At 31.9% G+C, this 14,835-nt stretch overlaps 1 protein-coding gene across 1 annotated transcript in view; it reads left to right on the top strand.

Moving 5' to 3' along the window:
- Positions 1-2,276: 2,276 nt before the first annotated feature.
- Positions 2,277-14,835, top strand: part of TECRL (trans-2,3-enoyl-CoA reductase like) — a gene marked incomplete at both ends in the record, with an annotated part of 98,252 nt that continues 85,693 nt past the window's right edge. The window contains one exon of the mRNA XM_079722044.1: positions 2,277-2,510. Within this exon, the coding sequence (XP_079578170.1) occupies positions 2,277-2,510 (234 nt within the window). The remainder of the gene's footprint in view (positions 2,511-14,835) is intronic.

The following is a 14,835-nucleotide window of genomic DNA, read 5'->3' as shown; positions in this document are numbered from 1 at the left end:
TGTGTTTGTCTGATATTTTCTCATGGTTAGACTGAGGTAATGAACTTTTGGAAGGATACCCCAGAGGTGAAGTGCCCTCATCTCATGATATCAGTTGGTACATGATATCAGCATGACTCTTCATGGTGATATTAGACTTGGCCTCTAGGTTAAAATGCTGTTTGCCTGCCAGGTTTTTCCACCATAAAGCTTCTATTTTCCACTTCCATTCATTGTATTACTCAAATGAAACCCACATTCAAGGGGAGATTTTTATAATTTGCAATTCTTGTATATGAAAATTTCACCCCTTGTCTCAATTTATTTATCTATTATTTATCAATCACTTATTTATAACAGTATGGACTCACAGATATTTACACTGTTCTTTGAGTTAGAATATATTATCATCAGTATTTATGTTCTTACTTGAATTATTCGTGTTGGCAATGGGAGCTCTTGCAGTTTGGCACCTGTGTCCTTCAACTATTCTCTTTTTTTTTTAAATAGAAACTATCTCTGAAGATTATATTATATGGGTTGCACAGTTATGTTACCTTGCTATAATGTGCTAGTAGTTTACCTCAGCATGCAATTAATTTACATCATTCTGCCTACACCATTAAGATACATTTATTGATCAATTATTTATTAGTTGATTATTTGTTTAATACATATGTATTAGGCACCTGCTGTGTGCCAGATACTGTTCTGAGCGCTGTGGATAGATTAGAGGATGAGGTCAGAGATATAAAAAAATGCTGATGATGCAGAGCCTTGTATATCTCTTCAAATAAATTTGGTTTTTTCGTTACATAAAATAGGAATCCCCAAACAGTGTGTTAAGCAGATAATTGCATTACCTGTTTTAATATAAGGATTGATCACTAGCTGCTGCCTTCAAAAGAGACTATAAATTGAACAATATTGACAAAGGGAGACCAGTTTGGAAAAACAATACAGGTGAGACTGATGCTTTGAAGTTAACTATGGAGATGGTGACAAAATTGTGTTCTGGATTTCTGATGGATTAGATCTGAGGTGTGGGAGAAAGGGAAATGTTAAGGGTAATCCCAAGTTTAAAGTCCTGAACAACTGGTGTGATAAAATTGACAATGTGTGTGTGTGTGTGCACAACTATATATACACATACATCCCTGTCTTCTATTTTTAATAATAAATATTGAGTGTGCTGGTGGTCTAGAGTATGAAAATGATAACTGAACAATGTGTAAGTGAATCTCCAGCACATAATGTGTAGTCCAAATTTTTAAAACTACATTACTTTATTTAATTATAAAAGTAAAGATTAGTTTCATGTAGATATTTATATTTCCCCATCTACTATTGTAGCCATTTTCCTTCTCATGTTTTCATTGAAAATAACATCCCAGAATATTTTCCTGTAATATTCCTTTGAATCAGTGACACTATAGTTTGGATTTTTGTCAGTTCTTCCTTCACAAGATTTACAGGTCTCAGAGTACCTGGAATCTTTCACAAACCCTTCTTTCTAGTTTGTTTATCACTTTTCAGTGTTCATTCTGAGATTATTTGAATTTGCTATAACCTAGTTTTGTGATAAATGTGATGTTTAGTACTGATTTTGTATATAAACTTAATGATCTCCTTATGATATAATGTGCATAAAAATGTTAAAATAAGGTTTACTTCCTTTTCGTTAAATTATAAAGTTCCTCTCTATATATTCCAATCTCATAGATGATTTGCCATTTTTCTACTCCCTGTATGGAATGAAGAACTTGTCTGTTTTCTATCAGATGTATATGTGTGTATTCAAAACATGGCACAAATCTTTATCCTAGGCAGCATTTACCAAAAAATGTGGTTATGTAATAATGTACTAGGTATTTTAAAATCTAACTATAAGATAGCAATAAGCTAATTTTAAATACATCTACATGTGAATGTGTGAATAATAATATATATGTTTAAAGATTAGTGTATCCAGAATTCAGAGATAAAACTCTTGTATTCTTTTCTTACTTTGGAATTTCAGATACTACTGGCCATATTAAGAAGCAGAGATAAAAGGAGAAAGCTAGAAATAATTCGAATGCTGGTCAAGTAATCTACATTGCAGCAATTCACAATAGTGTGTTATATATAGAAAGAGATCAGTCATTGTTTTCAAGCCTGCTAAATAAAACTGAACTCTTGGAATTGCATGCCACTTGACCTTTCCAGGTTTCACCAGCAGTATTTAACTTGTTTGAAGGGAACACACTTGCAAGTGTCTCCCGTTGACAAGACAGATTCTCCTGGTAGTTCACACAATGTTCAAAAGGCACAAGTTCCTTGCTTCAGCACGCAAGAGAGAATTAATTTCTCCAGGAGCTACACGGTCCATACTGAAGAATGACCTGAGAAATTTTCACTCTTTGTCGCAATTTATACTCTCAGCAGGCCCTCTAAAATCAACTCCAGCAGTTAAACATTCAAAAACTACTCACTTTGAGATTGAAATACTTGATGCTCAAACCAGAAAGCAGATATGTATTGTGGACAAGGTGAGTTTCATTTATTTATTTAAACTTCTCTTTTTTGCCCCAAAGATTATTGATCACTTGCTTAATGCTGATAAGACAATACCAAAATGTATCTCTGGATTTTAATATTAATTTTAAGATGAGTGGGATGGATACTTCATAATATACTTTAAAGTACACTTTATATACTTTGTTTCAGTAGAAAATATTCACTGAATTTTCATACTCAATTTAAATGGTAGCCAATAATTATTAGGTTTTGGTTTTCCTCCTAACATTGGCCATTGGCAGGAGGTAAAATTTTAGTGTTGACCTTCTCAGCCTACATGACAAAATGTCTTTCTCTTCATGCACTTCCTTGCATATTCAAATTTAATAGTGTTTGTAGAAAACAGCAAGCAAAAGGCCCCAAAGTTATTAAAAGTAATATATAGCATATGTGATAAAATCTAGTCATTTGAAAATTATTTATAATTGATTTAACTGTCTTGAAATATAACCATTTCACTTTTTATGAAAAGTTAACTCATTTCAAAACTACAGTGTTTAAGTTCCTAAAAAGAATGTCTTGCTTAATATGCTATTCCTCTATATTCATATCACATATCAATGTTTCACTAAGGAAAGATAAGATATATACTTCCTAGGTTACAAAATTTAAAAAAACAAATATATGTGTGTATTGTAGATATACATGTGTATGTACAATATTCCAGTCATTTTCAGTTTTTCTAAAGTTTGAAAAAGCATTAGTATTTCAATTTATTATGAGAAAGATTGACATTTTTAATAAGACATATGTTTATTTTGCTTTAAAGACAGGTTGAATAAGTTTTTTTCTGTTGTTCTAAAATTAAAATTCAATCACTGATTCCATTTATCTATGCTCTAGCTGTGTTTCTAGATAAGAGGAAAAGAGAAGAAATTGTTTACTTGCTTTTAATTGCCAAGAAGATAATATATACTTTCTTATTTAGTAATTATAACACTATGACCAGCCTATTACTCATGTAATATTAACTTTTATTTACATATGAAAATGAAAAATACAGACCTTTTACAAGTTCATGCAGGTCATATGTGGAAAATATGAAATTCAAAACCACTTCTTTGTAACTCTAAATCATATTCTTTTCTATATTACCACTGGGGTCAGGTATAAATGATAAATATGAATTATGTATAATAGACCTTTAAATTACAAACTTCAGGCATGTTACCATTTAAGTATCTCAGTAAAATGTATTTTTATATTATACAGGAATAAGACAATTTTTTTAATTGAAGTATAGTTGATTTACAATGTTGTGTTAGTTTCAGGTGTACAGCAATGTGAATCAGTTATACATATACATATATCCACTCTTTTTTATTTAGATTATTTTCCCATATAGGCCATTACAGAGTATTGAATAGAGTTCCCTGTGCTACAAGGCAGGTTCTTATTAGTTATCTATTTTATAAATAGTAGTGTGTATATGTCAATTCCAATCTCCCTATTTATCCCTCCTCCCCCCATCCCCTAGTAGCCATAAGTTTATTTTCTACATCTGGAGAATTTTCAAAATAAAATTATCATCCAGAGGTTGTTGATATTTGCAGTTTCTCACTACTGAAAATTTAAAACTTACAAGGAAAATACAATGAAATGAAGGGGAATAAAACAATAAGTGGAATAGATATTATACTGGTCAAGGATTTCCAAAGACCAAAATTCTAAAATGTGGCTGGTTGTGTCTTTTCTGATATGTGTATAAATGTTGACACAAAATCTACTTTAAAGTAATGAGAAAATCTTGGGCTACTAATTATTTTCCTAGTACATTTAACATTTCTGTTTTTGAGATTTTATTTGAAGGTAACACATGGAGCTTTACATTTTTAGGTATTAATTAAACTGCACAAAATTTAAGCATGCAGAAAGTCATCATTCTTTCGAGGTAAGGATTTGGTTACACTTGAAGAGTCCTGGTACTTGCATCTCCAGTGGCAAACCTTCAGGGAAACTCAGTAGGCTAACTAGAGGATTAATTTTGGACTCCTCACAGCCTTTATTGCACAATCAACACCATCTGATGTGCAACTTACTGCATCCAAATCTCTGACTTGTCAGCAGCACAAATTTTGTTTTGTTTTGTTTTAGCTTTGTAATTTGGTAAACTATCTCATAATAATGGCAAGACATTTAAAAGAAAAAAAATATCTGGATTAGTTTACTTTTTTTTGCTTAATGATTGTAAACATGAGAAACATTTTGTTTGTTGTCCAATATATTGTTTTGTTCTTGGACAAATTAACAGCTATATTAAGAGTAAGGTCATGTTAATTGCCTCTCATTAGACTTGGTTCTACCCAGTATACAAAAGAAGTGTTGCTTATAACTTAGTCCCTGTCTTTCAGTAACTATAATGTTATAAAGTAGTCAAAGTTGAAGGTCATATATTTTGGAACTAAGTATACCTGGACTGAATCCCTGCTACATCAGTCATATTTATCAAAGGCTTGGGAAAGTCACTGAATTGCTGATCCCCAGGACTCTTATTTAGAACATAGGTTAATAAAATCTATTTTGTAAGCCTATAGTTAAGAGTAAGATATGTAACACATTTAGCATAGTGTCTTGAACGTAATAGGGAAAATAATTTTTTTAATTTAATAATCACTTGGAAAGAGAAATTTAATTTGCATACTAATCCAAGAAAAAATAAGTGATGAACCTCGTGATACTGGCACAGTCTGTAAATCTGACTTCTTGACAATTACCTATTGACATGATCTGGTATAATACTTATGTTAGATATGAATTTTCAAATATGAGTAGGATGTATGTATTTTAGTAATATATGCTGATCTCAGAAATTTTGTTTTCATCTAGACATTATAACTTTAACTTCAGAATGGACAAAGTATTTACTCAAGATATTCATAAGATAAAAACATTAAATGAATTCCTTGGATTAAAGAAAACATATTGAATCATGTTCTTTTACTTACACACACACACAAACACACACCCCAAAGAACCACAAATCCTTCTATTGCTTTCATTATATTCTCCAGATTCTATCCCATTTCTCTCCTTACTTTCATTGCGTTCATGTTGTCTGTACACATTTTCCTCTTCTCATTCTATACTGAACCCACTGTATTCAGGCATTTGCCTCTATCACTCTCAGAATATGAACTTGTTGAGGTCACCAAGGGGCAGTAATAAATACCTTGCTAAATCCAAAGGTCAGTTCTCATGCTTCACGTACTTAGTATATGGGCAACATTTGCCACTACTAAACACATCCTTCTACTGAAAATATGTTTGCTCTTTGAGTTCCAGAATAACACACACATTTTTTTTAAAAACCCACATCATTGGCTTCTCCCTTTTCTCTTGCTGCTTCTTCATTATCTGACTTCTTACGTGTGGACTGTCACCAACTCAGTCATCAGGACTTTTCCACATCTTTAGTCATTTACTTTATGGAGTCCTATAGCTTTAAATATCATCTGCATATTGATGACTCATAAACATAAAACTACAGCTTATTCTTTTCCCCTGAAATACAAATCCATTTATCTATGTATGTATCTATCTGTGTATTTATCTATGTATCTGTGTATTCATCCATCTATCTATCCATCTACTTGTATGTTTACTAGGCATTTCAAACTTGGTGTATCTAAAACTGAGTGCTTGGTCTTCCCAAAAATATTTTCCACAGGGTTTTCCAAATCAACAAGTAACAACTACATCTTTCAAATATTTCAAACCAAACACTTAGAGGCACCATGACTCATCTCTTAATCTCACAGCCCACATACAATCCATCTTCATGGTGATACTTTCAAATATATCCATACTGAAAAATTTTCACCATCTCTAATGCCCACATTACTAAATCTCCTCTGCTCTGTCCTTAGCGCATTCAATATATTCTCCACATAGCAACCAGAACTAGCCTGTTAAAATCATGTCAGATAATATCATTCCCTACTCAGAACTAGTCAGTGTCTTCCTTTAGGTCTTTACTTACCTGTCACTTTTTCCTTGGGGCCCTTCCTTACTACCTGTGTAAAATTGCACAATCTGCCAGTATCCTCTATGACTCTTCTCTGTTCTACTTCTTTACTAACACTTATCACTATTTAACATACTGCTTATTTTCCTTTTTTTCATTTTGGTTATTATTTGGCCTAACCCTATTATGCCAGTTTCACAAAATCAGGGCTTTGGGTATTTTCACTCCTGTATTTCCAACATTTAAAACAGTGCTTGGCCCAAAGAAAGTGTTTAACCAATATTTACTGAATAAATCGATGCCTGTTCAAGGGATATATGGATTTGACAATGCACTCATGTTTAGCAGCGACAGTTTTTGGATGGAGGAGTATGATATTTGAAAGTACTTTTTACTATTTTCTAAATCTAATTATCAATCAAATAAATGTAAATATATTCACAGAAAAGGACATTTAATTAAATCATTCCACTGAATGCCCAAATTCCTCTTGGCTTGCTCCCAACAAAAATGTATAGAATTCAACTTTGTACTGTGTATAATTTACTAACAAATATTAATGTTCTGATTACAAAGGCTAACAAGCCCTTCATAAAGAAGGAAATGCAGATGGGAATATTTAACTGATGTAGTTATTTCCCATGAATAATTAAAATAATATAACTATAAAGAACGATGAAAATGGAGAGCAGATTTTTTTTAAAATTGTTAAATATCACCTTAATTATTTTTTGGAACATCAAAAATGTATATGAAAAATACATTTTAAAAATTTAACAGTGTAAAATGGAATAATTTCCAGTTGCTAACTATTCCTGTCTCACTTCTACTTTTTAAAATGTCAGAAGCTTATCTAGTGACAAGTGGATGATTCAAGAGCAAGGAAAGAACTCTAAAATGTTAGGGTTGATAAACATTTCCAATATCATCACATTCTTTTTTCGTTAACCTTTTCTTCAAGGAACTTGACCTCAAGAGCCCTCTATCACCTATATATTCTAAGTAAAAATTCTCAAAAGTTTTTTAAAGGCTTCTAATGAATAAAATAAAGTACTCAATAATTCTCCTATCCTTTTAATGATAAAAATACCAATGTTCACCAGAAACCTGTAGAGAGAATAATAGGGTAGTGAGATTTCATAAAAACTGTACTTTTAATACTTCAGTTAGAAAATTTGAGAATTCTTAATGTCTGAGTTTGCCACTTTTAATATTTCACCTTGTGCATGTGAGTTAGCATATTTATGCCTTAATTTGCTCATCTGTAAAATGAGACTAGCACCTGCCTTAAAATGGCCTAATGGCAGCTTTCAGAATTTCATGTATAAGCAAGTAACAATATCTTCTTTCTCTTCCATTACTCCTCTTCTCCTTCCTTCTAATCTGTTTTTTATTCCTCTTTTCCCCCTCTATTTTGTTACTCTCTTCTTCCCATTCCTGTCCCCTTTTTTCTCCTCTCCATCCCCATCCCCGTCATCCTATTTCTTATGAGGCAGCATGATATAATTGAAATTTATGGCCTTTGGATTTACATAGACTACAATTTTAATATGTCTGACCTGCTTTTTCTTTTTCCTTGGATATGGTCCAATTCCTCTGCCCCTTATTATCTTTTAGAAAAAGATAGAATAAATCTTTTATAGAATAAAAGGATTTAGATATTATTCTTCCCCTGTGTAGATGAAGAAAAGGTGGCACAGAGACTTGAAAAGAAGAACTTTGTGTGTGTTAGAACCAAGTTTGAACCTGGCTAATACACATTCTGTGCCTTGCTCTTAACTATTATACACTATAATGTGAAAGATTAATGACCTCCATTAGCCAAAATTCTCATGTTCTATTTAATTTCATGATTAGGGCATCTGACTTCCAATACAATGTGTTTCAGGACAGAGGTAGGAAGGATCTTAAGCATTCTATTATATATATATAAATATAAAATAGCATTATTTAATATTCAAACTTAGAAATTAAAAATATATTAAATTCCTTTTAATAATAAAGACAAAATGTGCTCAAATTTTTACATCATTAAAAATTAAGAAATTAAAATAAATAGTTCCTCCCAAAAGAGGTAATTAATGTAATCATTTTCTATGAACCCAGAGTATCCCCAATGTGAACCTCTCTTTTATATATACTTGAGAATTTCATAATACAGCATGTGGTTCTAATTTCAAAAAAATCAGTGTTTAATATTATCTGCTCTGACTTATATTTCTCTCAGAAAAGGTAGACCTATTATATATATTTGGTCACGATGTATAGTCCAAATATATAATATGATGAGAGACAATGTGGTCAAATTGTTTATGCTCTGAAGTCAGATATATTTATGTCTGTATTTGAGCTTTGCAAATCATTAATGTCTTATCACCTTAACATAATACTTAACTACTCTGAGTCTTGGTTTTCCAAGTAGGGTACATCACAAATCAAAGTAGGGTAAATATCTATCTTCCAGGAGTATCTAAGGATTTTATATTTATATGCAAAATGTAGCACCTTGTCTGCCACATGGTTATTTTTCTGCTAATGAACATAGTATTTTAGATAGTGGCAATATATTTTAAAATATGATTATTCCATTAAAGTGGGAAAATAACTGAATTGATACTTTTCTGTTATGACTATAAAAATTTAGGCATTTTAAAATGATAGTTATTATTATCCCTTTCTGAAATGATTAGGAAGCGTTAGAATTAGAAAGCATAGTCACAGGGACCCATCTTTGTAGCATTAGTTTCTAGAATTCTATAACCAACTCTCATACTCCAAATAATATTCATTGGTTACTTATACTATGTTATACCATGAAAGATACCAATGGATAGACAAACATTGCATGTCAATTTAATAGTAAAGAAAAAAATAAATATACTCTAGAAAACTATTCATGAGTGTAATTTATAAAACTAATATATAGTATTACATATAAACAACTAAATTATGTCTATATTTTTCTATCTTCCAATTGTATCACCATCTAAGAAAACTGTTTTTGTTTACAGTTAAGCTAGAAGATGTACTTGCATCTTACTTTCTGCTGTAAAATCTATGTAAAGCTATGTTATTTGCATGGCTACATGATATGAGCTCAAAGGTTTGGAGGCAATCATTGTTTGAAGTGATATTACCCTTAAAAAGTTTTCAATTGACTATTATCAAGTACCTACAAGAATATCTTGCAGGGGCATAATCCTAGAACAGTACCTGCCTTCCATTTCTCTCTTCCCCTCCTTCCTACTTTCTTTTTTCCCTGTTTTTCTTCATATACGTTGAAGAATACCAGCCTTCCAGTTGGTAGGCCCTTTAATAGACACTAGGAACATCATCATAGAAACCAATCCAAACCACACAAAATCTTTTCCCTCTTCTTCCAATGTTCACCATACTGTAATGGATAATTACATGTAAATAGTCCAACACAAGATAATATAACCTAAGCTAAAGTAGAGGTAAGAACAAGGTGCTGAGCACAGATGGATGATTTTTTTTCTTCTATTGAAGAAAGCAGCTTTAGAAATCTCTTCCAGTTATAAGGAGTCCCAGCACACTGAAGGATCATCCTGGGGATGGCTCTAACAGTAAAGGGCAATCTCCTAAAGTAGAAATTATCTCCTCTAAATGCCTTAACATCCTCGGCCTTTCAGGCTTTAACTGAAAGCATATTGCTATAAGCACACCTCTGGAGAATTTAGGAAGGAAGGCAAAGATGAACTCCCTACCTACTTAAGAACTTCAAATGTGCACACTTTTCAGGCTCTATACCATTAGTATACTATATTTTATTAGTGATTTTTTAAACTGACAGTCATTAAATAATTTTCAATCCCTGTTGATCTACTGGGATTCAACTAAGTAACCTGAACCCACCAGTCTGTCACCATATAAAGCCTATGAATGTCACACACATTTATTTTCCTATGAGAAGTTACTTCTCTTTTACACAGATTTATTTTGAACTGCCTACTACATCTAGCTAACATATATTTTATTTCAGAATTGATCTTACTCTTAAACCAAGGAATGCTGTATTTCTGCCTTCTTATAAACTCATCATTCTAACATCATATTGTAAAAAGACCAAATTAATTATTACCTCTCCTTTTTTTCTTATTGCAGTTTGTTTTCTCATTACACATTTTTACTGCCTCCCAAATAACCATGTAATATTACTTCATGTTGGGTGTCTCTGAATTGTAATTATTGGTTATTTGATTTTTTTAAAAAAATTAAAATGTAATGTAGTTAGTAATATCTTTTTGCAAGACATTTGATGAATTACTGCCTAACTGAGCCCTTTAATTGTCAATACTGATCTGTGTGCCATTAAATATATATTTATTATCCGCTTCTCATAAACTTTATTTAATAAAATCCTGTAATAGTCTGAATTTAAATTAATCGTAACTTTAACATAGAATCCTGAGGCAATCATTCAGATATAGGCTACTACATTTTTATAGACAGAAAAGTTTCAAAAAGCTCTCACTCTAAAATCCCTGAGAAACTACTTTTATCTAAAGAGCTATTTTATGTAGAATTCTTTTAACTTTTGACATGATAAGAACACAAACAGCAAGAATAGCCACAAACCCTGAGGTGTTGATTGCTAAAATAAAACTGGCTTTATTTCAAACTGGGAAGAAAGAAATCAAATAGGTTTTTTTGTAATTATAAATAAATAGATCCATAAATTTACTTGTTTGCTTTTAGTTTTCAATTGGCATTTCTGGCATTGTATAGACATAATGTCTTCCTAGGCATTTGTTGATAATAGAATTCAATAACTTAATGCTCCATGTCATAGTTTAAGTATGTAAGTACAATTTGGCTAAAATACCTAATTTTCTAGTTAACTGATATTGAGGCTATTCTGTATTATACTAGAAAAAAATCTGGACTCAAAGGTTAGCTTTGCTTCTGTACAGAAACACAATCATTTCCTCTTTGCCTGATTATGGCTCTTCAATTTACACATACTACTTATCACTAAAATGATGTATAATGCGTATGTGATGGGATGTGCAGTTTTTCCATATCTTTTTATTGCCTCAAAGTTATTCATTTGGGAGGTTGAAGAGGCCAACAATCAGCAAATGACTGCAACATGATCAAAGTGTCCCCATCAATAGAGAATTCACCTATGAATATAATTATTTAATGAACTGATGGAGAAAGCCTCACCTTAGCCAGTTTATCAAGCTGCTGACTCTCTAGAAGCTCTCCTTGTTTTTACTACATGCAATCAATCAGTAAATCACTTCATTCAATACACAATATATCTCCTTACTGAACTGTACCCATCCTACTTTAAATTACCATCATCTCTAACATACGGACTGATCTACACTCTACATGATTCTTCACTGAACACCCACAGTATATGTAGCAAAACAGAGTAAATATACTATATATACTAAAAATATACTATTTCTATCAGATGTAGTTACAGCCCACAGAGTTTTCACAATATTGCTAGGTGAAATAGAATTTGGCATTTGTTATTGCAGGTGAAATAGTTTTGTTATTGCATTATCACTTTGTCACCTAGAGTCTGTTCAATTTACAGAAGCCAGAAAACATACGTCCAGAGGTAGAATTCCTCACCTGTAAAATACTTCTTATTCTTGTGTTGTGGTGCATTTAATGAAAACATTTTACATTTAAAACTGTCATTTGGGACTACGAATTCTGTGCTTGCCTTTTCTACATTTAAGCCTGTGAGATGAGTGTACTCTAGAAGCCTATGCCCTGCATAACTACTGAAGACTAATTTTTCTAGTTTCAAAAGAAACTGATAATAGTTTCAAAAAAATGTTAACTGTACAACAATGAGGAGAATGATAACGTTACCGTGCCTAATAGCTACCACTTCTGTACCATGAGGAACAGAGACTAAACTGCCTGACATATGCAGTGGGGAAGGAATTTTGATTATTATTCGCTATCATGTTTTTGTGGACACTATATATAAGATCACACTGGTGATAGAGGTAACTTTGTAATTCATGTAACAAAATAGTTGATCTTTTATTTATTTAATAGCTGATGAGCTGACTATATTTTATTTCTGTCATGTGTCTAGGAAACTAATGTATTTCTTGGTCAATGATGGAAAGCCTATGTCTTATGTAAAGCAGGGAAAATGAATTACAGTTCATATTCTGTCTCCCCAACCTGAAAAAAACTAAATTTTCTGGCCTCCCTCTCTTCTGTCCTCCCTCCCTCTCTCTTCTCTCTCTCTCTCTCTCCCTCTCTCTCTCTCTCTCTAGCATGTATAAAATAATGTTTGAAATATATATGCAACATTATATCTATATACCTATATCTATCTATCATGAGAGTAAAATAACATGCATTGTGTATTCTTACTTAAGACACACAGAGAAACAATGGAAATAGTGCCTGGTCTTCTAGAATATTCTAGATAATAAAATTTTAATCATTTGGACACTGACTTTAGATGCATTAAAAGCATTTTTGGTTTCTCAACATCCATGGGTAGGAAGTGGGCTCTAGGAGAGCAGGTACCTTGTCTTTTAGTTCATAGGTCTCTGAGTTGCATAAGTATATAATTCCTCACATCGTTCAGACATCTTGGACATTGAGATTGATACCATAATTGAAAATAATTTTTCATTGCTTCTGTGAGGACATGGTGTTGTATTTTGAGTAAATGATAGGGGTGAGTAAAGGATACTCACGAGTAAAGGATAGGGGACCAACTATTTGATCAGAAGGTAAATATTAAACTCTGGTAAATATTAGTATTGTTTATTAAGATTTTTTCTTGTTCTCACACAGAAACATGGTAGAATTAAACTTCCTACCTCTTCGAAGTAACGGATTTTGTTCTGTGAAATGAGAGTGAAAGAAATGTATTTATTTCCTGAGGGAAGGTTTGAAAGCCTAATCTAATTTCACTACCATTTTTCCCCCTAAATTTTGCCTTGGAAACAAGCAATTTTCCATATGTTGTCTGCTATGTCAATATAGATCCCAGACTAAGGAAAATGCAGAGTAGTTGCATCAGTCAACCTGTGGTATACATGTAGTGCATGTGAAAACATAGCATATGTTGTTTCAAACCAATGAGATTTGCAACACAACCTAAACTATTCTGACAGGTGCATTCAATGAACTTTGAATTAAAGATGAGATTCATGATTTTGTCATTTCAATATTAGCGATCCTTTCATCATTAGAAAAATATAACAAAGAGAAAGAGAGAAAAAACAGTTATACATATATATATATATGTGTGTGTGTGTGTGTGTGTGTGTGTGTATATATATATATATATATATATATATATATGTGTGTAATGTTTCCTCTTCCATTTAAAACTGTAGGATTACAGTAAGGCAGGACTACTCAAACTAAAACTTCTTCATGGTAAAGAAAACCATCAATAAAATGTAAAGAAAACCTATGAAATGGGAGAAAAATTTGCAAACCATATATCCAATGAGGGGTTAATATCCAAAATATATAAGGAATTCATATACCTCAATAGCAAAAGAATAAATAATCCAACTTTAAAATGAACAAAGGATCTAAATAGACTTTTTTTCCCAAAGACATACAGATGGCCAACAGGTACATGAAAAGATTTCAAAATCACTAGTCATCAGGAAAATGAAAATCAAAACCACAATATCACCTCAAACCTGTTACAATGGCTATCATCAAAACAACAAGAGATAATATGTGTTGGCCAGGATGTGAAGAAAAGGGAACCCTTGTGCACTAGTTGGTGGGAATGCAAATTGGCACAGACACTATGGAAAATAGTATGGATATTCCTCAAGAACTCAAAAATAGAGCTACCATATAATCCAATAACAGAACTTTTGTGTATATATCCAATGGAAGTGAAGTCATTATCTCAGAGATATCTGTACTCCCATGATTATAGCAGTATTATTTACTGAAGCCAAGTATTATTTACAAAACATTATTATTTACAAAGTATTATTTCCAGTATTATGGAAACAACCTAAGTGTCTATCTACAGGTGAATGAATAAAGAAAATATGTATATATATTGTGTATATATATATTCATTGTATATATATTCAATGAAATATTATTCAGCCTTTAAAAAGAAGGAAATTCTGTCATTTGCAACAATATGAATGAAACTAAAGGGCATTATGCTAAGAGAAATGTCAGACAGAGAAAAATAAATACTGCATAGTATCACTTATATGTGGATTTTGTTTTTAAGTTAAACTCACAGAATCAGAGAGTAGAAAAGTGATTGCTGTTGGCTGGGGGGTGGAGGAGACAAACAGAGGTTGTTAAAAGGGCATGAAATTTCAGTT

This window comes from Hyperoodon ampullatus (assembly GCF_949752795.1).
Source record: "Hyperoodon ampullatus genome assembly, chromosome: 1".
Taxonomy (NCBI): domain Eukaryota; kingdom Metazoa; phylum Chordata; class Mammalia; order Artiodactyla; family Ziphiidae; genus Hyperoodon; species Hyperoodon ampullatus.
The sequence above is the reverse complement of the archived record's forward strand: the minus strand, read 5'-3'. Positions and strand labels throughout refer to the sequence as shown.